Below are 23,755 nucleotides of genomic sequence, written 5' to 3'. Positions count from 1 at the left end.
AACTCTCCCACAAGAGAGAGTTGCACTGCACACAACCCTCCACCCTCGCTCCACCAGCCCTCCTCTCTGGCCAGGTTCACTCTCACTTCTGGGACTCATCACTTTCTCCTGGGACTGACCAAGGCTCAGGAGCTCACACAGGGGCCAGGCCTTGAGACCCAGGACTCCTGAACAATGAGCCAGGAGCTGTGTGGCTGCAGAGCTCAGCCTGGATGGTCCCAGCTGCAATTCTGTGCAGCATCCCTTGGAGGAACCCAGTGAACCAGCTCAGAGATTCTTCCAATTCTTTTAAAAAGGACAAATTCCTCTTTGTGTAGGCCTGCGTCATTCTTAGCAGCCATCATAAGCTGCCTCCAACTAGATGTTTCTGACCCTTAAAAAAAGGTGCATCCCCACACTGAATGCCACATTATTTGGACATCAGCTGGAATGCCAAAATCACAGACAGTGCCCAAAACGCCAGGGTGGTAATAGCTTTGCACAGTGTCCAGCTCAGACGACACAAATGCATAATGACAGATAGTTAAAACTTTCTAGAAAAGGGAAGAAAGGCTGTAACTCTATTCCAAAGTGTGAAATTTAGATGTGATAGGGCATGATTTTGGATGGTGCACTGATACGGCATTAAATAACATTGAGTTGGGGGAAAGCATAGCTCAGTGGTAGAGTGTGTGCTGAGCACGCACGAGGTCCTGGGTTCAATCCCCAGCACCTCCATTAAAAATAACTAAATAAACCTAATTACCTACCCCAGCCCACCCCAAGTAACATCAATCCACACAGTATGACAGTCTCATTCTAATCCTTCTGAGCTCATCAAGGAAAAAGGCCCAGTTTGGAGCTACCCTGTCTCAAACACTTAGCAATTTTCTTTTAAACAAAAAGAAAAAGCACTAGTTTAGATTTTATTATATTTATTTTTAAGGTTCTTCCTTTTAAGAAGTAATACCATTTATAGTAGTGATAGAAAGTCTCCTCTTAAAACGACTTTATTGAAGTTTTAAAGTGAGGCCTTTAAGAAAAATATTATGTAAATAAAAGGACAGGGGGTCATCAGTGTTCACCCCAAAGCAAAAATCCAGAAGGTAGTTCTCAAATGCCTACTGTCTGGAAGGCACTGCTTTAACACCTGGGAGTGATTTCAGTTGGAATTCCAGACATTAGAAATAAGCTCCCGCAGAGAAAAGAGTAAGTTTTTACAAGAGGTCAAGTAAGATCTTGAGCCTAGTGTGAGCGAAAAGTCTAGGGGTGGGGAGAGGGTCTAGCTCAGTGGTAGAGTGCGTGCCTAGTATGCACAAGGTCATGGGTTCAATCCCCAGTACCTCCATTAATAAATAAATAACCTAATTACCACCCCCAACAAAGAATTTTTTTAGAAGTCTAGGGGCACACAAGGGTGGCTACGTATGGGTTTACCCTATTAGGCATCCAGTTAAATTGGGGAATAAGGAAGTTAATGTCACCTACTTGGTTCTCTCCTGTGATGATGCCTGCAGTTCAGATCCCCAGTGAAAAACAAAACGGGGTAAATCAACAATGGAACTTGCAGACATAAGGCTCTGCTCAGTGACCTCAGCAGGAAATTTGGAGGAAATTATTCATAAGTAGAAGAGACTCCATGAAACTTTAAGAGGGACTAAAAATGACCCTTTACCTTTGCATCTCTATATCAAAAGAAGTCTCCCTTCACCACTATCCCTGACCCACTCTTCAAGTTCCCTTCCTTCCCAGTTTCCTGCACATCCTTCTGGAAATATTTGTTAGGTGGGAACACTTATTCCCCCTGTTCAGGTTTCCCCGTGGAGGGAGCTGCACTTGGGTAACACTTCCGGCCTCAAGTTCCGCCCCTCACTCACTCCTTCGATCCTGATTGGAGGGGGCATCCAGTGTCCACTTTCTGGATTGGTAGAGCTCAGCCATTGACAGGCTACCTCCCAGCACTTTGTCCTTCCCCTCACCTTCTCCTTAGACTAGGGAGTGAGTGTGTCTGTCCCCTAGAGCTCAAACTTCCCTTGGTTGGGGGAGAGGAGTCCAGGGCTCGTGGGAGACAGGAGTGTGGAGCTGAGCCTCCAACCCAGCTTTTCTCACCTGATAATATCCCTCAGAGATCATTCCTTTCCAGCACGTGAATCGACCTCATTCTTGCCGTGGCTGCAGGTGGTCCACTGGGTGGCTATGCCACCATCTCCTAGTTCCCCACTGATGGCCACTGAGGGTGCTTCCAGACCTTTTGCTACTCCAGACTACACTGCAGTGAACATCTTTGCACTTATTTCTTTGCATGCTTGTGTTGATATTTCTGAGGGGCAGACTCCTAGAAGTAGGGGTGCTGGGTCAAAGGGTAAGTATGTTTAACTTCTTTTAAACTTTCAAGTCAAGTTTAATATACTGCAAAGCATACTGGATACTGTTATTGCTGTGCAAGCCTTGACCTTCAGAGGGTCTTCAAAGGATGTAAAGTATTGGCCCAATTGTTATGCATAGCCTGGGTTGGTGAGTGGAGAAGCCTTGATGTCGTGTGTTTTGAGTTAGTAACACCCTTGAGCTCGCCCAGAAGTATAATTCTGGCCTCTGCCATCCCCAGGGGTCCTCCCAGAGGTGCTCTCTCCGTCCCATGTCTTACTCCTGCACCAAGGACTCTGTGGACCCTCTCTGGAGACACTGAGGAGCAGACAGCTCCCTGGGCTAGATGTTGGATGAAGGTTGGCCCACCAATCCCAGGGTGGCATCAAATGTATCTTTGCCATTCACAGAAGTTTATTTTCCCTTCCCAAAATGTCACACTGAATGCTGATCCCTCTTGCCTCCCCTTGAAGTCCTTGTGGGCTTCAGCGCTCTGCTGGCTGGGCCTGGTCTCAGTTCCTTGGAGCAGAGCTCCCTGAAGGTCACTCAGTGTCTCTTCCACCCTCAGCTGGCTCTCTCACACTGCCCTGGTCTCAGCTCAAGCATCCGCTCCTCCAAGAAGCATCCCTGATCCCCCAGTAGCCATGCCCCCCGCACTGGCTGTCGTCAGGACCATCCCATTCCCCCGGGTTATTTTCTGCAGAGGATTTTCACTGTCTGGAAGTATCTTACTCGTTCACTCGTTTGTTATCCATACGCTTCTGTTCCCTGCTGCGCCCAGTTCACGGAAAGCTATTCGCTGTCACTTACAGTTCCAGAAGTGTAGAACTGGAGAGGCCCTGGGAAAACTCAAAGCCCTGATTGTGCAGAGGCGGGAACCGAGGCCAGAAAGGGCCATGACTCACTCAGATCCCACAGCAGAGCAGGAGCAAGAGCAGGACTGAGGGCCTCCCGGGCCCCCACTCCAACTGCCCTTCTGACCTCAGTGGGAGGTCCTGCAGAGGGCGCACGACAATATTTCAATAGTCAATGAGCATTTCCCCAAGGCCTCTGGCACTTTCAAGCACAGTTTTCACCAAGCAGTGCAAACCACGTTGTTTTCCCTTTGGTGATTTCCTCAGGGGCTGAGCGGGACATTCTGAAAGGCCACCTGGGTTGGGGCGGTCACCTGTCTGAAGGCGGGAGATTGTACTGGATGAGCTTTTCAAGTTCCTGTCTAGAAATCAAAGTCTTATGATCTGCCGAACTTCTCTTTTAGAAATATGTTTTGATCTACGTAATACATGTGATGATTAAGAGAAAAAGAAGATAATAGAACAAAAGGTATAGGACGAAAACCACAGTCTCTGCCCTACCCCAGTCCTGATCCCTGGATGCAATCACTGTTAACCCTTTCAGCTGTTTTTCCACCGTAGTTCTATATGTCCAAGCAATATTCATACACTAACCCTAACCCTAACCCTCCATCTTCCTGCTCCCATCATCCCAATACAGGCTTGTCATAGTCACATCAGTAATTGCCCGGTACACTGTGACCGTGTAAATGCTGCACACTGCAGAGCCAAATAGTGTACTATGATTGTGCTTTTTTCTTAAAACTCTTCTTTTCCCTAGCAACACTTACTGCCTCTTCCCGGCTCTCTCTGTGGCTCCATCTCTCTTCCCCAGTTTCTTCAGTTCTTTTCAAATTTCTTATCATTCCAGGACTTCTGCAGAACCCCAGATGCAAAGCAATGCACGCTACAAGCCTGTGATTAGGCTCATCCTCCGCAGTGTACCATCTCCAGCCAGTCCCTCTCTTCCAACTCTGTCCTCTCCTGTCCTCAGCAGCTGCTGCTGTCCCAAGATAAGCAAGACAAACATTCTTCAGGAAAGACCAGCAAATTTGCTCCTCGCTGTGACCAGGGCACAGGAGCCAGCATACTCAAGACACGCAGGAGATAAAGCAGATCCTTGGGGACGGCGGGAGGGGTGCCCAGAGGGGTCGTCCCACATGAAATGAGATTCCTCATGATTAAAGGTCGAGCTGCAGTTTACACAGCGTCTTGTGTTGCATCTGCATGTCAAACCTGTGAAGCTGGCAGAGCAAGGTAGCATTATCCCCATTTTACAGATGAAAGACTGAGGCTCACAAAGGCTTCACGTGATATGCCAAAGTTCACAGAGCTGGGACTCTAAGCCCTGGTTTTCCGACTCCAAATCCAGGACCTTTTCCCTACTACCCCCTTTTCTGCTCCCATGCTCAGGGCCTAACGAAAATCACATGGCGGCCTAGTTAAAATCAGGCGAGAGTGCGCAGGCTGCATCAGGTCATCTTTGTCTCCTTCACCTTTGGCTGGATTTCCCTCAAGCTTTGCACCAGGCAGTGGGGATTAGGGAAGGCAGCGTCTCTCTGCCCGGGCCATTAGCTGAAGTTGAGATGTGACTGGTCTAATTAAGAGACAGCTTGATTAAAAACTACGCTTTAGTCTTCATTTGTACTAAAAATAGAGTTTCTTGCATTTTTAATCCTATTAGCTCCCTGGCCCACTGAGCCCTGTGTTGCCTTTATTGATCTACTCTGAGATTGGTTTGGACTTTGGACAGAGTTTTTCCTCGATCACTAAAAGGATTTATTCAGACACAGTAGAATGGACTCAGTTCTGTTTTCTAAATTTATTTCAATGTGCCCCCTTCCCACCCGGAAACTCAGCTGGACTTTGCAGGGTACAGCATCTGGACTCCCCCACCTTGACTTAGTGCACCATGGTGATAATATTTTCAGACTGAAGGCCTAAATACTCCCCATTCTCTAAAATACCCATAAAAATAATAATAGAAAATACTATAGAACACAGGATAGTCAAACCTAAGGTTTTATTTTTATATATTTATATATATATATATATATATATATATATATATATATATATATATATATTTTTTTTTTTTAAAGGAGAAAGAATCAGTAGCTGGAATAGGAGAAGCAGCAAATGGGCTCCCCTGAGCAGGAGCCAGCATCCTCTGGGCATCAGAACGGGAGTGAGGAGGGGTGGGAGGAGGGTGGGCTATGGGAGATGCAGGTGGGGCTATGGAAATTCTGCACACAGAATGGAGCATTTGTGGTTCAGTGAATTTCAAGTTCTAAAGGCTGATGGTTAAAAAAAAAAAAAAACAAGAAAAAGAAAAAGAAAGGCTGATGGTTTGAGATAAGGGATGGTACCCTCAGAAATGCCCATCTAGACCTCAGATAACAAACAGGGACTGGCATCTCCCCACTGCCTCCTAAGTCAAGGTTCTGTCCGGCTCTACCTTGGTCCAATGTTTGTTTGAAGAGTGTGTGTGTGTGTGTGTGTGTGTGTGTGTGTGTGTGTGTGTGTGTGCACTGCCCGTCTAGCTCTCACTGGGTGTGGAAAAGTCCTGCTGCTGACTCACTGGTCCTCCCTCCCCGAGAAGCAACACGCGGTCTGTCATTGATGGTGGGACGTCACCAGCAGGGTCTTACAGGTTAAGAGGAGGCCAGAGGACCTGCCCACGGGCAGTGTGGGGGTCCCCCCCCATCTTCCCTTCATAAAAACACAGCCCCCGCCGCAGGGTGCCCCAGCCCCTGCGGGCTGCTGTGACCAGGCAGCTGCTTTGGCACACGCTCCGCTGCGCACAGGGGAGCGAGCGAGGGAGCCAGCGGCTTCCCGCAGGGAGAGAACACGCTGTGAAGATGACCACTCGGCCCACTCGGTTCTATTCTCACCCTCGGGAGCTCTTCCAACAATTTAAACCACGGCCCATTCTCAGCGGAGTTGGAGCCTTTTCCCGGAATTATAAGCAAAAGGACAATCGTGAGGTGTGGAGCCTTCCAAAACAGGCCTGAGATGTTTGGCGTCCGGAAGTTGGGGCTGGATCCCCCCACCCGGGAGTGCTCCACCCAGAGGTCCAGCTCAGGGGGCCAGGGAGGCTCTGGGCACGGAGCCCTGGGGGAGGCCAACTGGTAAGCCATCACTCAGGCCACACGGGAATCCAAGGCCCACTCTGGAGCTGGTGGTTCTCCCCCTGGCTGGCTGGAACCCAGCACCACCACCACCCCCCACCGCCCACAGCACTCAGAGGGGACAGTGGCTGTGGCCTGTTTTCAGGAAAGCAGAGGTCAGCTCAGCCTCCTGCCCTAGTATCTGGACACCAGCCAGCCCGGAATGGCCAGGCGTCCAAGATGCCCTGGGGCTGGCGGAAGCCCCTTCGCCTTGGGCGGCCCAGCTTCGCACTCGCTGCGGCTGGGGCTTCTGGGCACAAAGCCAGTGCTTGGCTCTGTCCAGAAATGGCAACAGGCAGGACTCTGGGATTGGGCAGTGCTCCAGGGCAGAAGCCGCTGAGGGTGATTCTGCCTGTGCAGGCCTGAGCCTTTCAGGCCATAGGAATAATAACAGCCATTACACCCACAATGATGATAGCCAGCACTTACTGCCTGGAATGTGCCAGGCACTGTTCTAAGCTCATTACCTGTATTAATTTATTCATTCCTTACAAAAACACTATGATGTAGGTGTCATAATTAGCCTCATTTTATAAATAAAGAAAATGAGACTCAGAGAGGTTAAGCAAATTCCCTAAGATCACACAGCTAGTAAAGGCTAGAGCTGGGATTTTGAACTCAGACCATCTGGCATCAGAGAAACCACCATATTGCCCACCCTAAATCTGAATTTCTTTTCCCTTTTGGGATCCTGTTACCTTATGGCCTGATCAGGAGATCGGTTCAAAGTCCTGGGGCCATGTGTGGATTTGGACGCTGGCCATCGCTATATGTCATTAGTCTGGGACCCATAGAGTGGGACACACTTTGGGAAGCACACTGGGGACAGCGGAAGAGCACAAAGTCACCCACAAGTCCTCCAAGTGGAAAGCACCTCCCCTCACTGCATGCAGGGTGAACACCTGTCAGTGAGGGAACCGCCCTGTTGTAAGGATGGGCAAAGACTAGGACCCATTCTGCAGGCGAGAAGTCAAAGTGACAGATTTGTCCACATCACCCAGTTAGCAAACCCCAGCTTTCAGCTTACTAGCTCTCACTCATTGTTTTCAAATGGGGCAATTATGAGGGGGTGGGTAATAGCTCAGTGGTAGAGCGTGTGCTTAGCATGCACAAGGTCCTGGGTTCTATCCCTAGTGCCTCCATTACAGAAATAAATAAAAGGAAGTGGTTATTCAGGCAATGAGCATTCGTTGAGGCCCCCGTGTACCAGGCCCCGGTGACACATGGGTGAGTAAGGCAAGCTCCAGGTCCCCTGGGGAGCTGTCAGGTATGGAAAGAACAGGGCGTATAAATAAATAAACATGACCTGATGACATGTGTGCTGTGAGAACGCAAAGGAAGGTGTGATGAGCCCCATGCTGGGGTGTGGGCAGCGTCAGCGGCTGCATGGAGGAAGTGACATCCAGGCCGGGTAGCAGCGGATGGGCGGTTTGCCAGGCAGAGCCATGGGGACAGGGTGTTGCAGGCAGAGGGAGCGGGACGCTCCGAGGCACAGAAGCATGACAAGTGTGAGCAGGGTGTGAGCTGAGCAGGGCCTGGAGCTGAGCCAGAACTCTGTGCCGGGTGAGAAGCTTGATGGGGCTTGGAAGTTTGAGTGTTCTCCTGGAGGCAGCGGGGAGATGGGGGAGGCTCCGAAGCGGGAAAGGAGTAAGATCTGCCTCTAGAAGAAAAACTCTCCACCGTCAGGAGAGATGAGAAGGCGGCGAGCTGGGGGAAGCTGTCAGAGCATCCCTGGTGAGAAACAGAGAGGGTCCAGATGAAGATAAAAACTGGGAAAAGGATAGAAGGGAGAGACAGAGACTCCCTGAAAGCAGAATCGACGGGACCTGGTGATGGGCGGGGGGCCGGACAACGGATTCTGGGGGCCCAGAGTGGGTGTCGGTTCCACTAACGTGCATGGCTTGGAGCAGGAGGCGCACACTTGAAGGATGAGGGAGGCAGTTCGTGCGGTGTTAGAAACGTCTGGTTCCCAAAGGTGGCAATGCATCCGAGCAGCTGGAAATAGGGGCGGCACTGTCACCCCGGAGAAAACAGGAGCCAGGAACAGAAATCCCCATGTCATGCGGTGTGTGCATGGGAGAGGAAGCCACTAGTAACTATGAAATACTGCCCAGGGAGAAAGGGCTGGGAGAGAGGAGGGGACGGTGTGACCCCAAAGCCAAGAGAGGAGAGAGTAGAAAAAAAAAGGCATCAGGATGGAAAATTAAATCATTGGCAAACTTGGTAATAACAATTTTAGTGACATAAACTAAAGCCCTTCTTTGTTTTTCTCGAAGCAGCACCTCTAACGGGCCAATATTAACATTATAGTTGTTCACTTGGGCGTTAACTACCTCCCCTGTGGTGTGTTTCTGCAGGTCAGTATTCTCAGCACTTAGAATGGTGCCTAGTTTTTAGATGGTGCTCAATAAATGCGCTGGATGAAGGAAGGAAGGAGCCAGATTTTAAGGGGCTAAAGCACTAAGAAGTCAAGAAATAGAGCCAGACTTTCCCTTCCAGTTTCGCAATAAAAGCAGGAAGAAATATTTATCAAGGCTCTGGAGTCGCTTCCCAAAGAGAAACCTCCAGGCCCAGACGGCATCGCCAATGAAATCTGCCAAACATTTAAGGAAGGACAATATCAGCCCCACACGTACTCTTCCAGCAAATCGAAGATGGGGGAATATCTCCCAACACATTCTGTGAGGCCTGCATTACCCTGATCCCCAAACCAGGCAAGATATTCCAGGACAGGAAAAATACAGACCAATATTTCTCATGTTCATACGTGCAAAAGGTTTTAACACAATATCAGCAAATTGAATCCTCCTCTTAAGAGGTGGAATCTACTTCCCCACCCACTGAACCTGGCTGTCCTTGCGATTTCTTTTATCAAGAGAAGGCAGTAAAAGCACCAATGTGCCAATTCTGAGCCCGGACCTCAGGAGGCCTCATGCAATTCCGCTCCCTGTCTGCTCAGCGACCCCATGAACGAGCCCAGCCTGGCCTGTTGGACAGTAGGAGACTACACAGGGTGCAGGTGAGCTTTTCCAGCAAGGGCCACCCGAGACCAGCCAGCCCCCAGCTGACCCACAAGTTGGCCACAGACATGTGAGAGAGCCCAGCTGAGCCCAGCCCATGTGGCGCACCTGCAGGATCATGAACTAAATAAATAAATGTTTTCTCTTTTAAGCCATTACAGCCTCGGAGATATCACAGGCTCCCTTCTAGTCCACCACAGTAAAACGAGTATCACCATGAAGTGAGCTGCACAAATTTTTTGGCTTCCCAGTGCATAGAAAAGTTATGGTTAAATAGGTAAACAACAAAGACCTACTGTCTAGCACAGGGAACTATATTCAATTTCTTGTAATAAGCTATCATGGCAAAGAATCTGAAAATACATTTATATAGATATGTGTATATATGGATAACTAAATTGTTTTGCTGAACACCTGAAACTAACATTGTAAATGAACCACACTTCAATAAAAAATAAAATTAAGAAAAGAAAACTTATGTTTACACTACACTGTAGTTTACTAAGTGTGCAATAGCATTATGGCTTAAAAACATAACTTCATTTTAAAATACTTTATTATAAAAATTGCTGACCATCATCTGAAGCCTTCAACAAGTCATAGCAGGAGCATCAAAGATCACAGGTCATATAACAAGTAGAATAATAATGAAAGGTTTTAAATATTGTGAGAATTACCAAATTGGGACACAGAGACATAAAGTGAGCAAATTGCTGTTGGAAAAATGGCACCAATAGACTTGCTCAAGGCAGAGTGATCACAAACCTTTAATTCGTAAAAAGAAAAACTGCAATATCTGCAAAGCACAAGCCAAGCAAAGGGCAATAAAACAAGACGTGCCTGTGCATTTCGGGATTGTTCGTTACACAGCAAGAGCTAACTGATACAGGGGAAACTGTGTTGTTAGATTCAGAGTTCCCCAAGGACAGAAACCATGTCTTACTCATCCCCAAGGTTACTCAGCAAACATAGGCTGAATGTCTGCTGGTTTGCACAGCTTCTGCAGAAGAGCCAATAACCACCACTTTGCCAATGACTTCTGTATGACCCCGTCGATTAAAGAGCTCCCTGTTGGCTGCTGTCATCCAAGGAGCTGTCTGTAATTATGCCACCCAGCAAACCCACACCTTAGCCCAAAGAAGACTGGTACCTGCAGGCGCACAACCTGTCAGCCTGGGGCTGAGGTGGATTTGGATTAGGTGGCTGGGGTGAGGCCGGTGTCAGGCTCAGGGTGTTTGCTGTCCTCACAGCCGTTAGGCTAGGCATGTTCTTTCCTTTCCAGAGCACCTGGTATTAGTGACTTCCAAGTTATCCCCAGGAGATCAGTGGCGCTCACTCTAACAGCCTTCTCATTCTTTCTTAAACTGTCATTTCTGTGGATGAATTTTGCCAGCAAGTTAGGGGCTGGGACTCAATACCTATAACTCAGCCAGACCCAAGGAGCCCCGGAACCAGGAAGCCAGGCCTCCACCTCCATGAGGTTAACACACGAAGGTGATGAAGGGGAGGAGACAAGCAGGAAGTAATACGTGCAAAACACAGAGGAGCACAGACAGACCCAGGCTGGACTGCAGCCTTGCAGCCTAACAACTCAGTGCCTCAGTTTCCTCATCTGTACAATGGGGATGTCAATGGTATGCCTACCTCCTAGCACCACCGGGAGTTAACAGAGTGAAAGTGCTTAGAACAGCATCTGGCACAAAACAAGTGCTATGTATGTGCAACAATCAAGGCCAGCTTCATGGTCAAGGACTTTCTTAGAACTGCCACCCTTAAACCTTTCCCCTCCCCACAGGGCCTACATTCTCCCCTCGTCCACTGCCCCTACTCTCGGGTGGCAGTCACCAAGTGGAAATAAGCCAGCCAGCTGTCTCCAGGGGAGAAGTACAAACACACAACAGGCAGCTCAGGGCGTGTGGACGGTGAGGGGATATTTCAGGCACCGTCCTCACTGTGCTCACGTCAGTGTTTCCCAGAATCAGTCATTCCTGCACCACGTGCAGAATCTTGGGAATATCTGTGCACCAGCAGGGTCACTAGGAGCCTATTCGCTTTTTAAACTTACATCTTTATAAAAGGAAACCTTGTATCACAGCTGAAATGGAAAGTTAGCAGTTGCCTGCCATAAATAGAGGGTGCTGGAAAACAGGAATACAATGGAAACAGAAAAATGTTATTCAATCCCAGCTAAAAACTGTTGCTGCAGAAGACTGAGTCCAAGGCCAGCTCTCTCTCTCTTTGCTGAAGCAGGATGTCACACGTGTCTGGGAAGTTTTATGAAAGACAGATTAGCACAAAAATGAGCTTTTCTCCTTGGAGGGTTGGAAGGGAATTTAAAAGGCAGTGATTTAAAAGGTACTCTATCTTACTTCATGCTGTGTGTCTGGCCCACCTAATAAAGCATCCGTGATCATCCATTTCCCATGAACATTTGGCTGGGGTATCTGTGAGGATGCTTTGGATGAGATTAACACTGAAATCAGCGGGCTTTGAGGAAAGCAGATTGCCCTTCATAATGTGGGTGGGCCTCAGCCAATGAGTTGAAGGCCCAAATAGAACAAAACACTGATTTCCCCCGAGCGGTCCTCAAACCTGAACTGCAACATACCTCTTCCCCGGGTCCCCAGCCCTGTCAGCCTACCCTGCTGGTTTTGGACCTGATATCCTTCATAATTGCATGGGCCAATTCCTTACAATAAATAATTGTGTGTGTGCGTGTGTGTCTGTCTGTCTGTCTCTCTCTCTCTCTCTCTCACACACACACACACACACATATCCATCCTATTGGTTTTGTTTCTTAGAGAACCCTGCCTAATACAGCATCTTTCCATTGGGGTATCCAGCCCATACGGACTCACTAACCTGAGAGCTGGCAGGCCATGCCCTTTAGCTAGGGGGTCTGCACCACCAGGAAGGGATGCCCGCTGTTAAACACTCAAGACCAGGCAGATGCAGAGCCAGCTGGGGAGTCTTCCCCATAAACCTGGAATCACACTGTAACACCTTCCCACCAGCATGCCCCGGGGGGCTGTGCGGTTGCCCCAGTGGAAAGGAAGGCAGCCCCCCTAAACCTCCTGCCCTTCCAGCTGGGGCATCTCTGACGATGTCGCATCTGCCACTTATGACACTGTCCAGCCGTGGAATCGGGAAACTGATCCGACACAATGAGAATCGCAGACTCATGCAGTCTCAGCTGAGAGGCGCTGTGTGCTCATGTAGAGCCGCCCCTCCCCACAGCCTCTGCCTGGATTATTTTTTATAGCAACCAGTTTCCATTTGTACCGGCCCTGGGACTGGAGACCTCACCACTTCCCGACACAGCACCAAATTATTGGGCCCTAAACATGGGAAGAGGTTTTCTGAACTTCAGTTGTTGGCCGACCACCTTCCTGAGGACCACTGTGAGATGTGACCTCGTATTTGTCTCTAAATAAGCCCACTCTTTAACAGAAATACATGTACTTCAAAAAGAAATCTGGTTCCTTGGAAATGGAAAATCAGCACTGACCTGCCACAGAGATTGAAGATGAAAATTAATAGGCACCCCCAGCAAAGTTCACAAATTCTGGTTCGATGCTGTTGTCCACCAGGGGCTAAGTGAAGACCTGCTCTGTCTGGTTAAAGAAGGAAAATTAGAGTCAGATGTGTCGTCCTCGTGATGGAATCAGAAGAACTGAAAGACACTTGCAAAGGGAACCAGTTTCTCACTGAGCAATTTAATGTCATTTAATGTTGTATCCAGTACCACCTAAAACACTCCAGCATCGTGCAGGAAAACAGCCTTACAGAGGGCTCTGTCTTCCCCTGACTCGAATTCTCTCTTAAGTGGTCCTCGTCCAGGGAACCGTGGAGCAGGTGCCCTTCATCCCTTCCCTCCATCCCCAAGCCCTCTCAGCCTGTCCCAGAACCTCTGGAGGGGCCTCGTTCAGACCCAGGAGCCCTGGTCCCCAGCAACCTGCTCGAGACCTAGAGGAATTCCACTACTGGAAGCTTCTTAGGAACCAGACACGAGGACCAGACTGGGCACTGAATTAAAACCGGGGAAAGCTGAGAAACCAGAGCCCTCATCCACGGCTCGTGGAAACGTAAAATGATGCGGCTGCTTTGGAAAACGGTCCGGCTGGTCCTCAAATGACTAAACACAGAGCTATCACAGCACCCAGCAATACTACTCCTGAGTCTCCACCCAAGAGAGGTGAAAACACACATCCAACAGGAACTTTGCGGGCACGAGTGTTTAGAGCAGCACTGTGCACAACAGTCGCAGGTGGAAGCCGCCCAAACGTCCAGCACCTCATGAATGGGTTAGAGCCGCCCAGGAGAGTAGTATCAGGCCATAAAAAGGAGCGAGGCCCAGGTAGACACTGCAAAATGGATGGGCCCTGAAGACATTGTTCCAAGTGGAAGAAACCAGACCCGAAAGATCACACAGCCTATGATTCCATTCATATGAAATGTCCAGAATAGGCAAATCTATAGAGACAGAACGCAGATTCGCGGTCACTCAGGGCTGAGGGGGATGGGAAAACAGGAGGCTGATAGCTAAAGGGTATGGAGTTTCTTTTCGCCATGATGAAACGTTCCAAAACTGACGGCAGTGATGGTTGCACTTATCTGTGGATACACGCCAATACACTGAATTGTACACTTTAAAAACTCATTAAGAAAGAGGTTTTTAAAAATAAAATGAGGGAGCTCTGAGTTCACTGGGAGCTGGTGTTTCAATGCCTCCACCACCCTGGGTCTGACACTACAAGGACCCCTAGGAGCACTGTGACCCCTGAGGCGGGAAGGAGGCTAGAAACCAGGTCTCAGGAAGCTGGGCCTGGAGCTGGTCTGAGCCAGAAGTCCTGCCCCACCCACCACGGGGCCCAGAGGTGACCATCCCACATCCACTACTGACCAGCCTCCCCCGGGCTGGGACTGAGCCAGCCCCTCACTTCCCAGGATACCCCAAGAGGCGGGGAGCACGGGACCCCATTTCCAGCCATCTGTCCTGAGCGTCCAGTAGGCACTACACGAGGACATGAGCACATGGGCCACTCAGTCCTGATCCTCACAGAGAACCTCTGGGATGTGTCTTTACCCCAAGCAGTGCCCTTCCTTCTCCCTACCCCCACCCAGGGCACCAGGATGTTTGCATGTCATAAGCCGTTTCCTGTCTGGAAAGTTCTTAGATCTGGGGGGTGACTGGCTCCTTCTCTTCACTCAGCCTCAATTCCAAAGCACCCCCTTCAGAGAAGCCTTCCCAGACCATCCAATCCAAGTGACCCTGTTTGATTTTCTTTGACTGACTCAGATCATCTGCTATTTTCTTTTTGATCTCTAGTCCCTTCTTTTTTTCTGTCTCTTCCCTCTAGACTGGAAGGTCCTGCCAGGGACTTATGCCTGTCTGGTCACTGCTGTGTCCCCGGGGCACAGCACAGTGCCTGGCACACGGTGGTGTGAGGGATGGTGACCTTCAGGAGCTCTCCAGGAAGCTCACTCAGGCCTCAGCAGGAAGCGCCAGAGCTGTGAGGGGGTGGTGACCAGGAGAGTCTCCAGTGAGAGGAGCTCACTTGTGACGAAGGCTGAGCATCCCCCTCTCCCTGGGGAATCTCGTGCGCTAAGCATTCTCCTTGGAGTGCAGGAGCAGGACTATTCCAAAGCTCATCATCCCCTGCGGGAAACTGCAGAAAAAGCACCGGAGACAGACACGGGAGAGGGTGTGGCAGGGGAGGTGGGCTCAGGCCAGTTCTGGGACCCACCTGGGGCCACAAGCCAGGGTTATGGGGAGCACAACTTCCCAGGCATCTCCAGGTGAGGGGCTTCTCGAAATTCCCAGGAGAAAGGGAAGCTGTGTGTCTTAAGCAGCCAGTGCTCACCGCAGCTGGGTGTGGGCACATCACCCAGCAAAGGAGGCCTGGGTGGGGCACCCACGGTGTCAACAGCATCACCCTTATCACTTCTGCCCTGTCTGGGTACCACCTGTACTATTCGTTGCCCATAACTGTCTTTAAAACACATTAGCTCAACTAGATTAACTCTTAACTGTGTGTTATACCATAAATGGAAAATCAGTATCACTTGCCAAGTGACTGACATTTTTACTAATACACTTTAAATACGAGCATGTTAACTGTTTTTAACCTTGCCTCTGTGCCATAGAAATCATGTCCAAATGCCTGTGTGTGTGGAGACCACACTCTGGGCGTGCCAGCGTTTAAGCCTGTTTTGGGTTCTGGCCTAGAAGAATGTGACCCCGTGTCACAGTGACAACAAAGGGATGTTGGGACTGATGCTGCTCCGGGCAGAGCCAAGTGCAGGAGGGGGAGGGGGCAGCTGCCTCAAGCCCTCCCTCCCTCCTTCCCTCCGCACCCCCTGCAGCCTCCCGCTGGCTCCTCTCTCCAAGGCGTAGGGGCCTCCCTTCTGTGACTGCTCCCTGGGGTCTGCTGAAAAACAGGAAGCCAGGGACTCCAGGAGGAAGCCCTCTCTCAGCGACTCACACAGCTGAGACGTTGATGGAGCACCTACTGCACACTTGGTTCTGTGCTGGATGCTGGAGGTACCCTGGTGAGCTCAGCGGATTGGGTCCCTGCACCAGGAGCCCCTGCCTCCCTTAAACAAACCCCAGCAGAAGTAATGGAAGTGATGATGGTTTGGACGGTTTAGACAGGGTAGAACGTCTTTCTTCCATCCACACACACCTGAAACAAGGGAATCAAGACGGCTTTGACCTGCAGGGGGTAGGGCGTTGACGTAAGTTCTATTCTCTGTGTCCTGGCTATGGAGGGAAAAGGACCCTCGTGTGGTCCAGGACTCTCAGGGCTGAGATGGCTGACTCTAGAGGGAGAATGCTGGCATCCAAGACACCCACCAGCACATCTGCAGCAAAGGAAGTTTCTTGGCCCAAAGGACTGGGATTGTTTCAAGAGGATGCAGATGGCTGGTTTTTTGGTTTTTTTTAATTAATTAATTTTTTTAAGTTGAGGTACAGTCAGTTACAATGTGTCAGTTTCTGGTGTACAGCATAATATATATACATATATTCGTTTTCATATTCTTTTCCATTAAAGGTTATTACGAGATATTGAGTATAGTTCCCTGTGCTATACAGAAGAAATTTGTTTTTATCTATTTTTATATATAGTGATTATCATTTGCAAATCTCAAACTCCCAAATGTATCCCTTCCCATCCCTTTTCCCCCGGTAACCATAAAATTGTTTACCGTGTCTAAGTCTGTTTCTGTTTTGTAGATGAGTTCATTACTGTCCTCTTTTTTCTTTCTTTTTTTTTTTTTTTTTTAGATTCCACATATGAGTGATATCATATGGCATTCTTCTTTCTCTTTCTGACTTCCTTTATTTAGAATGACCATCTCCAGGTCCATCCATATTGCTGCAAATGGCATTATTGTATTCTTTTTTATCACTGAGTAGTATTCCATTGTATAAGTACACCACAGTCTCTTTATCCAGTCATCTGTCAGTGGACATTTAGGTTGCTTCCAGGTCTTGGCTGTTGTAAACAGTGCTGCTATGAATACTGGAGTGCATGTGTCTTTTCGAATTAGAGTTTTCTCTGGCTATATGCATAATGGCCCTATTGACACATCCTGAATGTACTCACATTGCCCCGTCTCCGAATCACTGTTCATAGCACCCAGGCAGGAAACTCACCACACCCACAGAACATCCTCAAAGGGATGGTCCAAGGGGAATGTTCCACGGGGGCTGGATGGCACCTCCTGAGTTAAATCCCTATGAACGTTTTCCTGGATTACTGCACAGCCCCCACCTAGACTCCATTCACCGTGCCTCCACCACGTCCCCCATCTCCTTAAGCTCCCCACCCCAAAACCTACAAAACTCACACTGCTTACCCGATTCAGGGAAGACTCTTTCATTATTATGGAACTTCAGGTACACCCATACCCGAGAAGATATTCTCTCCATTGAAGACAAGACTGGAGTCCCTTTGCCCACTCCCTTCTCTCCCTCTCCCCATGGGCAGCCACACTAATTGATTCTGACATGTCCTTCCAAACCCTTTTCTTGTGTCTACGTAATACATACAAGGTCATGGGAATTACAGGTCTTGTTTGTTTTTATATAAGTAGCCTATTTTTCCACATTTTGTTTTGCTACTTTCTCTTTTTTAAAATTCAACGATGTCTTATAGATCTTTCTATATTGGCATTTAATTGAAAATACAGTTGAGGTACGGTATGTTAGTTTTAGGTGCACAACGTAGTGATCTGACGTTTGTGCGCATCAGGAAACGATCACCGTGGTAAGTTCAGTATCTTACACCCTCATGGCTTCTTTATTGTACAGCTGGTGGTTCATACCTCTTAATCCCCTTCACCTATTTTGCCTGCTCCCACCCACCTTGAACGTCGTTCTTTTTAATGTCTCCATAAAATACTCCATAGCATGATTGATGGATATTTAGGTTGCTTCTAGGTTACTTCCACTTTTTTCCTTTCTCTCTCTCTTTTTCGTTCCATCATTGCTGTGTGAACCTTACATCCTAGCCGGGGTCATCGGGATGTGGAGGGAAGCCCCTTCACCTCTGCCCTCCCAGCTCTATATCCCAGCCCTGCCCTCCCTTCCTGCGACCTGCACGGCAGGCAAACTGGACACTCCCTGCTTCTCAAGCAGGGCTTTTGCTTGCAACCTCTGCCTTTTCTCTCGATGTTCCCTTCTGCATACCTGGAACCACTGCTGCTCGGAAAAATTCTAGGGACTCTTCTAAGCCCATCTCCAGTCCTATAGCCTTAAGGATACCCTTGCACCCCACCACACAGGCTTCCCTGAAACCCCATCTCATGACCCCGGTCCTGGTGCATACATCCTTGGACTCATCATCCTCTTTGCTGGACTGTAGCCTCCTTTGAAGAAAGGGATCCCCCTTTGCCTACACAGCTCACTGCACAGAGTCGCACAATAACACCCATCAGGACGAAAGTGGGCAAGCCAGCCCCTCCCTCGGCTTTCCTTTGGTTCAAGCAAACCACAAACAACTCAAGCCACTTCCATGTACATCAATATATCGATGCCCCGGATCCCCAGAACAACCTGCCCAAGGTCATCTGGGCAGCACGATGACCCTCATCAAAGATGGGGAGGTTCCCCTGGGAGCCAACTGGCAGGTTAGGTCTGAAGCTGAACATCAGGGCCTCTTTGCAGAAGAGGAGCCCAGGAGGGGAGCTCATAGAGATTTCAGGATTAATCATGTTGTCGAAAGGATGAACACCCCAGCCTCAGTTACGCCGTCTCTCAAAAGACAGTCATTCCCAGGCTGAGATTTTTGCCAAACCCAAGGATCACCTGTGCTCATCAATCACACTCTTCCGTTATTTAAAAACTGCCTTCAAGTTTAAAACATCAACTTCAGTTTCACCCTACACAGGAGTAGCTGTGAAACTGTGAGTTTGTGTGCTGTTTACTTTTTTTTTTCAAATACCAATGGAGAAAAAGGCGTAATTACTCTTTCTATTTCATGTGCAGCCATGGACATTTTTTTTTAAGTTTTTCTTTTTCAGGTTTGTTTGTTTGTTTGTTTTTAGAGGCGGTACCGGGGATTGAACCCAAGACCCCGTGCTCTACCACTTGAGCTCTATCCTTTCCATCAGCTGTAGACCTTTTTAAAATGATCTTGGTCACCACCAGCGAGAACGTGCTTTGGGAAACATTCATCAGAATAAGATCAATGAGACAACTTTGGATCATATTTATTCACTGCAAAAAAAATTTTTTTTTCACTAATTTTGCTTTAAGGAAAGACAGCTCTCCAGAGAAGTTTATGATCAGAAGCATCAGAAAGAGAAATCTTCAAAGCCATTTCTCTATGGGGCAAACACACTTGATCTTAGGCTACAAGCAGTTTGCACTGAGGGACTTAACTTGTCCATCTCTGCATCCTGCAGGGCGGTAGGCATTTCACATCCAAATTTCTGAGAACAATCTTGATGCCAGATATCATCCCGGTGACTGCTCCCTCAGCTCTAGACCCAGGAGTGCTAGGAAGCTAAAAGCCGATGTCATCCAGAGGGCAGGAAGCTGGGCAGTCTCTTCACCCTCAGTCTTCTTTTAGATCAACAGAAGCCCAGCCTCCCAGGGAAGGAGAGAGCCCTGGGAATTCAATTATTCAGGTCAACAATTCCTCATATCTCCAGTGCTGAACGTGTGAACAAACCAACAGTGTGAACACACTACACACACGTGTGAACATATCAACAGTGTCTTCGGATAGAAAGATGGTTCTCCTCCGGCCCCCTGCTCCCTACTTCCTGCCCCAGGATGGACGACATTCCCAGAGCCCAATAGCTGTGGCCAGTAGCGACCTGATGCCAATGGGAAGTGACCCACTGCCTGAGCATGGCTCCCTGCCCACCTTTCTCCAATCAGCATGCGAGCATGGAAACTCAGCATCCTAGATGGATGACACGTGCCATAAGGGTCCCTGACCCTGGGGACCTGGCCTAGAAGCCCACTGACCATGCTCAGCCACCAAGCTCCTCAGCAGTGAGTCCCCAGACTCAGACCTAGTCCAGGTACTGCCAACAACTTGCTGGGTGACCTTGCTCAGACCTCTCTGAGCATCCCTAGCTGTCAAACTGGGACTTTCTAAAGCGTTTATGGCCCTGGAATTCTCCAATCCTGCCCACAGAAGCCTTGAACGCAGAGAGCTCTCACCCCTCCTGGCCTCGGCCCGAGGCTTGGCTGCCTGGAAGGGTCCAAGTGACTCGGGAGCAGAGCAAGGCTACTGCTGTCGTCATCAACACCGCCACCGCCACCGCCACCACCGGGGTCGGGTTACCAGGCCGGCGCTCTCGCTGGGTGGCAGTTCTGCCTCTGATATTTTTAGACTTCCCCCTTGGCCTGTCCCTAACAAGAGCCAGATGCACCAGACAATTCTCGCCATGAGTCGGTCCTGCCAGAACTGCGCTTTGGCTAGCTCCTGCAGGGAGCCAACTCCATCAGTCCTGGGGTGAGGAGGGGAGCCTCCTCTTCCACCACCCCACCACTACCCCATCCTTCCCTGGACAAGATGAAGCCAACATCCAAGAGTCAGGTCTCCAGTTCTGTCTACAGTGCCAGCTGCCCTCGTTCCCCGTTCCAGCTGCTGCTGCCAATCGCCTAAGCTCAGTAAGCCGGAGCCCATCCTCCTGCACCGGTGTCCTGTCGCCGACCTTTAACTGCCTCTTCTAGAAGGGCTCTGCTCCCCGGTCCCAGTGCCTGGGACCGCACCCTACCTTTGGGGGATGGCTCAGATCACCTCCGCTCCAGAGCTCCCCGTGGCTGGAGAGCCCAGCCCCACCCTGAGTTAGCCCCTGAAGCCTGTGTCAGACACCCCATTTGTCCCCAGAGCTGGGCAGCGGCCCCACGTTGCAACACAAACACACACACAATTATCTATTCCCCCCACAACGAGGGTGGCTGGACTCCTGCCTCCCAAACAAATCCTGCCAAGCAACCAGCAATCCACCGCCACCCCATCTGGCCTGGAAAGGCATTCTTACATTTTTGTCTCGACAGACTTCCCTTCCTGGTCACGTCTGGCAGAGTTTACTATGACAAAGAGCCGGCCTCGGCTGTGCCCCAGTCAACCAGGAAGGCCACAGAGGGCAGGGGAGTCAGCCTGAGCCTGGGATGAAACGTTGGGCAGGTGAGCTTCCCTGCGAATCACCTGTTGCTGGAATAGTGAGAGTCTGTGGGCACAGGTGCATGGTGTTAGCTTCTGCCCTGCAGATATTTTGCACAAGGCAGAGGAAGGAAATCCAGGTGAAACATTCACTCCCATTCCAGAAACAAAGGGCCTTAGAAATTACTCGTGTGTGTAGGGGAGTGACAACGGGAAGGACAGAATGGTTGTGGCCTGTATTTACAATTAGATGCCACCGACCCCTCAGTCCCTCATGAGCTGTGCCTTAACCTGGGGCCATGAAGCCAGAAGAGGGCTCAGCAGGTCCCCTCTGGGTGGGACAGCGCAGGGTCAGCCCCGAGCCTCCCCTCCCAGACTGGCCCTGCCCCCATCCATCCCACCAGCCACCTCAGTGGCTTCCAACGCAAACACCTGTCCCCAGATTTCGAGTGAACCTCAGTCTCCCCACTGGAGGGACCGAGGTGGCTACAGGCTCTGTGGCCTGCTCTCTGCCTCCCACTCCCCAGGTCCCGGCAGGGGCGGATGGGCTGATTCGAAAACCCTCAGTGGGAAAACAGGTTCTGCACCTTCCCGCCACCCCCACGCCCTTCCCTCTGCTGTGGGCTTGGCATCTGCCAAGGCCCCCGTGGGCATCTGGGCCCTGATTTCCCCAGAAGGGTCTCCCCCCTTAACTCCCCAAAGCCCACCAGGGCATCTCCAGGTGGTAAAGCAGAGGGCGCGCGGTTTGGGGGGTAGCAGCAGATGGAGACTCAAAGTCTGGCTCGTGGCACTTCCTCGCTCAGGGACCTTGAGAAACTGACTTCAGGTCTCTGGCCTGGCTTTCCCCACCTGCCGCCTGGGAGTGGGGGCAGCCATGGCACAGTGGGGTGCTGCCAGGAGCACCCTGCAGAGGCTCCAGCAGCTTCGGCTCCCCTCCTTGTCCCTTCCAGATTCCTGGGGAAACCCGGCTCCAGTCCCTTCCTCATCCTCCTCCCACTTCCCTAGACTGAGGCCAAATTCCAGGGAGCGGTGGCCAGCAACCATGAGTGGCCTCTGGGATTTCTAACTGATTCAGACAGAAGCACCGAGGCGGCTGGAGACTCCTTTTGCTTAATTGTGGTGAAATATGCATAACATGAAGTGGCCATTTTGACCACTTGTAAGTGTAGGATTCAGTGGCATTAAAAACATTTACGATGTCCTGCAACCATCATCACCATCTACACCCCAAATGTTTTCATCCTCCCCAATAATAGCTCCGAGCCCATTAAACAATAACTCCCCATCCTGCTCCCCCAGCCCGGGAACCTCTGTGCTACTTTAGGACCGTATGAATTTGCTTATTCCAGGTGCCTCACATCAGTGAAATCACGCAAAATTTGGGTTACCGGCTTCTTAAGACCCTCTCCACGCCCCTTTCCTTACTCCTCACTCAGCCTGCCACTTTTTAGGCTGGTTTCTGCTTTTTAGACCCAGCTAAGTTAAAAGTTCATCGCACCTCACCCCTCATACACATCTTTGGAGCCTGGGACAGGGCAAACCCGGAACTTGGCTGTCAATCTTGTTCCAAGTAAGAGGCGGGTTCTGTGGCTTGGAGGGAGGGATTTGCTCTGTGGGGTCTCCCTCGGGTTCAGGTGCCCCCGACTAGGCCCCATTTATGAGGTTCCCGTATCAGCCCCAAATTAGGGCCTCCCTGGCGTGCACTTAGGACCCTGGATTTGGGAAGAGTGTCCTTCTATACACGAGCTCTAGGCTCCCTTTCCTCGGGACCCATGGGTGGGGCCGTCAAAAGCCCCCAAGCCCAGCCAGCGTGGAGAGGGTACAGTCATGATCCAAGCAGCGCCTCCAGCTCCTCTGTCGCCCCAGACCCAGGGCAGTTGCCCCTCGCCGCTGGGGGGCGCAACGGAGCCGCCGCCGGAGTCGAGACGGGACCCACTGACCCAGTGTGGGCGCCGCCGGTCCCGCGCGCTCAGTGAGGCGGGGAGCCGTGCGCCACAGCGCCGGGGACCTTCATGCGGCGAGCGAGGAGGCCGTCCCGGACTCCGAGAGCTCCGGGAGTGGAGCTAGCGGGGGCGAGGGGAGTCGCCCTGACTCCTCCCCAAACTTTTCCCGCCCGCCTCGGCGCAAAAGGCGAAGGAAGCAGTCCGGGGGTGGGGAGGTGGAATTCGGGGTCCCAAGCCAGCTCGGCACAGGCAGGAACACTGCGCCCTCACAATCTGGCCGAGGAACAGTGGGTTTTCGGCATGGATGGGCCTCGGCCCCTCCCTGCCCCCCACCGAGTGCCGGGACCTCCCTGGGTCCGGTACGTGCAGGGGCTCGCGCCCCTCTGCCCGGAGCCCCCCGACCTGCCCGCGGCTCCCGGGCAGCGCGACCCCGACTCACCGGGCGCTGGCGGCTGGACCGACCGACGGGCTGGGGCGCGAGGTGAGGCCGCCGGGCTGTTTTGAAGCTCTGGGCTGGGACTGCGCGCCCTCCCTTCTCCTCCCTCTCGGTGGCGCCGAGCCTCCTCTCCACGTCCCCCCTCCTTCCCGGATCCCGCCTCCCGGGGCGTGATGTCAGAAGCCCCAAGAGCGGAGTGGGAGGGACTGCAGGAGGCGGGTGGGGGGACACTGGAGAGAAAGACCGGAGCCTGGGAAGTGCCCCCGCCTCCCTGCACGACTCTGGCCAAATTTAGTTCGGAGCCAGGAGCGCACGCAGTTCGGGGGGGAAAGAGCGGCGAAGTCCGAGCTTCCGCAGGAGCTCTCCGCTGTGCCCGCCCG

At 50.9% G+C, this 23,755-nt stretch overlaps 1 protein-coding gene and 1 long non-coding RNA gene across 3 annotated transcripts in view; one reads left to right on the top strand and one right to left on the bottom strand.

The window, feature by feature from the left end:
• EMP2 (epithelial membrane protein 2) overlaps positions 1 to 23,538 on the bottom strand; it is a 35,301-nt gene extending 11,763 nt beyond the window's left edge. The window contains exon 1 of one of the 2 annotated variants that reach the window (XM_032460815.1): positions 23,379 to 23,538. Coding sequence is in view for 1 of the 2 variants with exons in the window: in XM_032460814.1 (XP_032316705.1) it covers positions 3,968 to 3,998 (31 nt within the window). In the remaining variant the exon portion in view is untranslated. Of the gene's footprint in view, positions 1 to 3,967; positions 4,111 to 23,378 lie in introns of those variants that run through there. The other variant, XM_032460814.1, reaches the window with a different exon arrangement.
• LOC116657594 lies at positions 2,027 to 4,185 on the top strand. Its single transcript, XR_004312759.1, has 3 exons — positions 2,027 to 2,341; positions 3,602 to 3,666; positions 4,048 to 4,185. It is a non-coding gene; the product is annotated as an uncharacterized LOC116657594 (long non-coding RNA).
• Positions 23,539 to 23,755: the final 217 nt, after the last annotated feature.

Source organism: Camelus ferus, chromosome 18, assembly GCF_009834535.1.
Source record: "Camelus ferus isolate YT-003-E chromosome 18, BCGSAC_Cfer_1.0, whole genome shotgun sequence".
Taxonomy (NCBI): Eukaryota; Metazoa; Chordata; class Mammalia; order Artiodactyla; family Camelidae; genus Camelus; species Camelus ferus.
The sequence above is the reverse complement of the archived record's forward strand: the minus strand, read 5'-3'. Positions and strand labels throughout refer to the sequence as shown.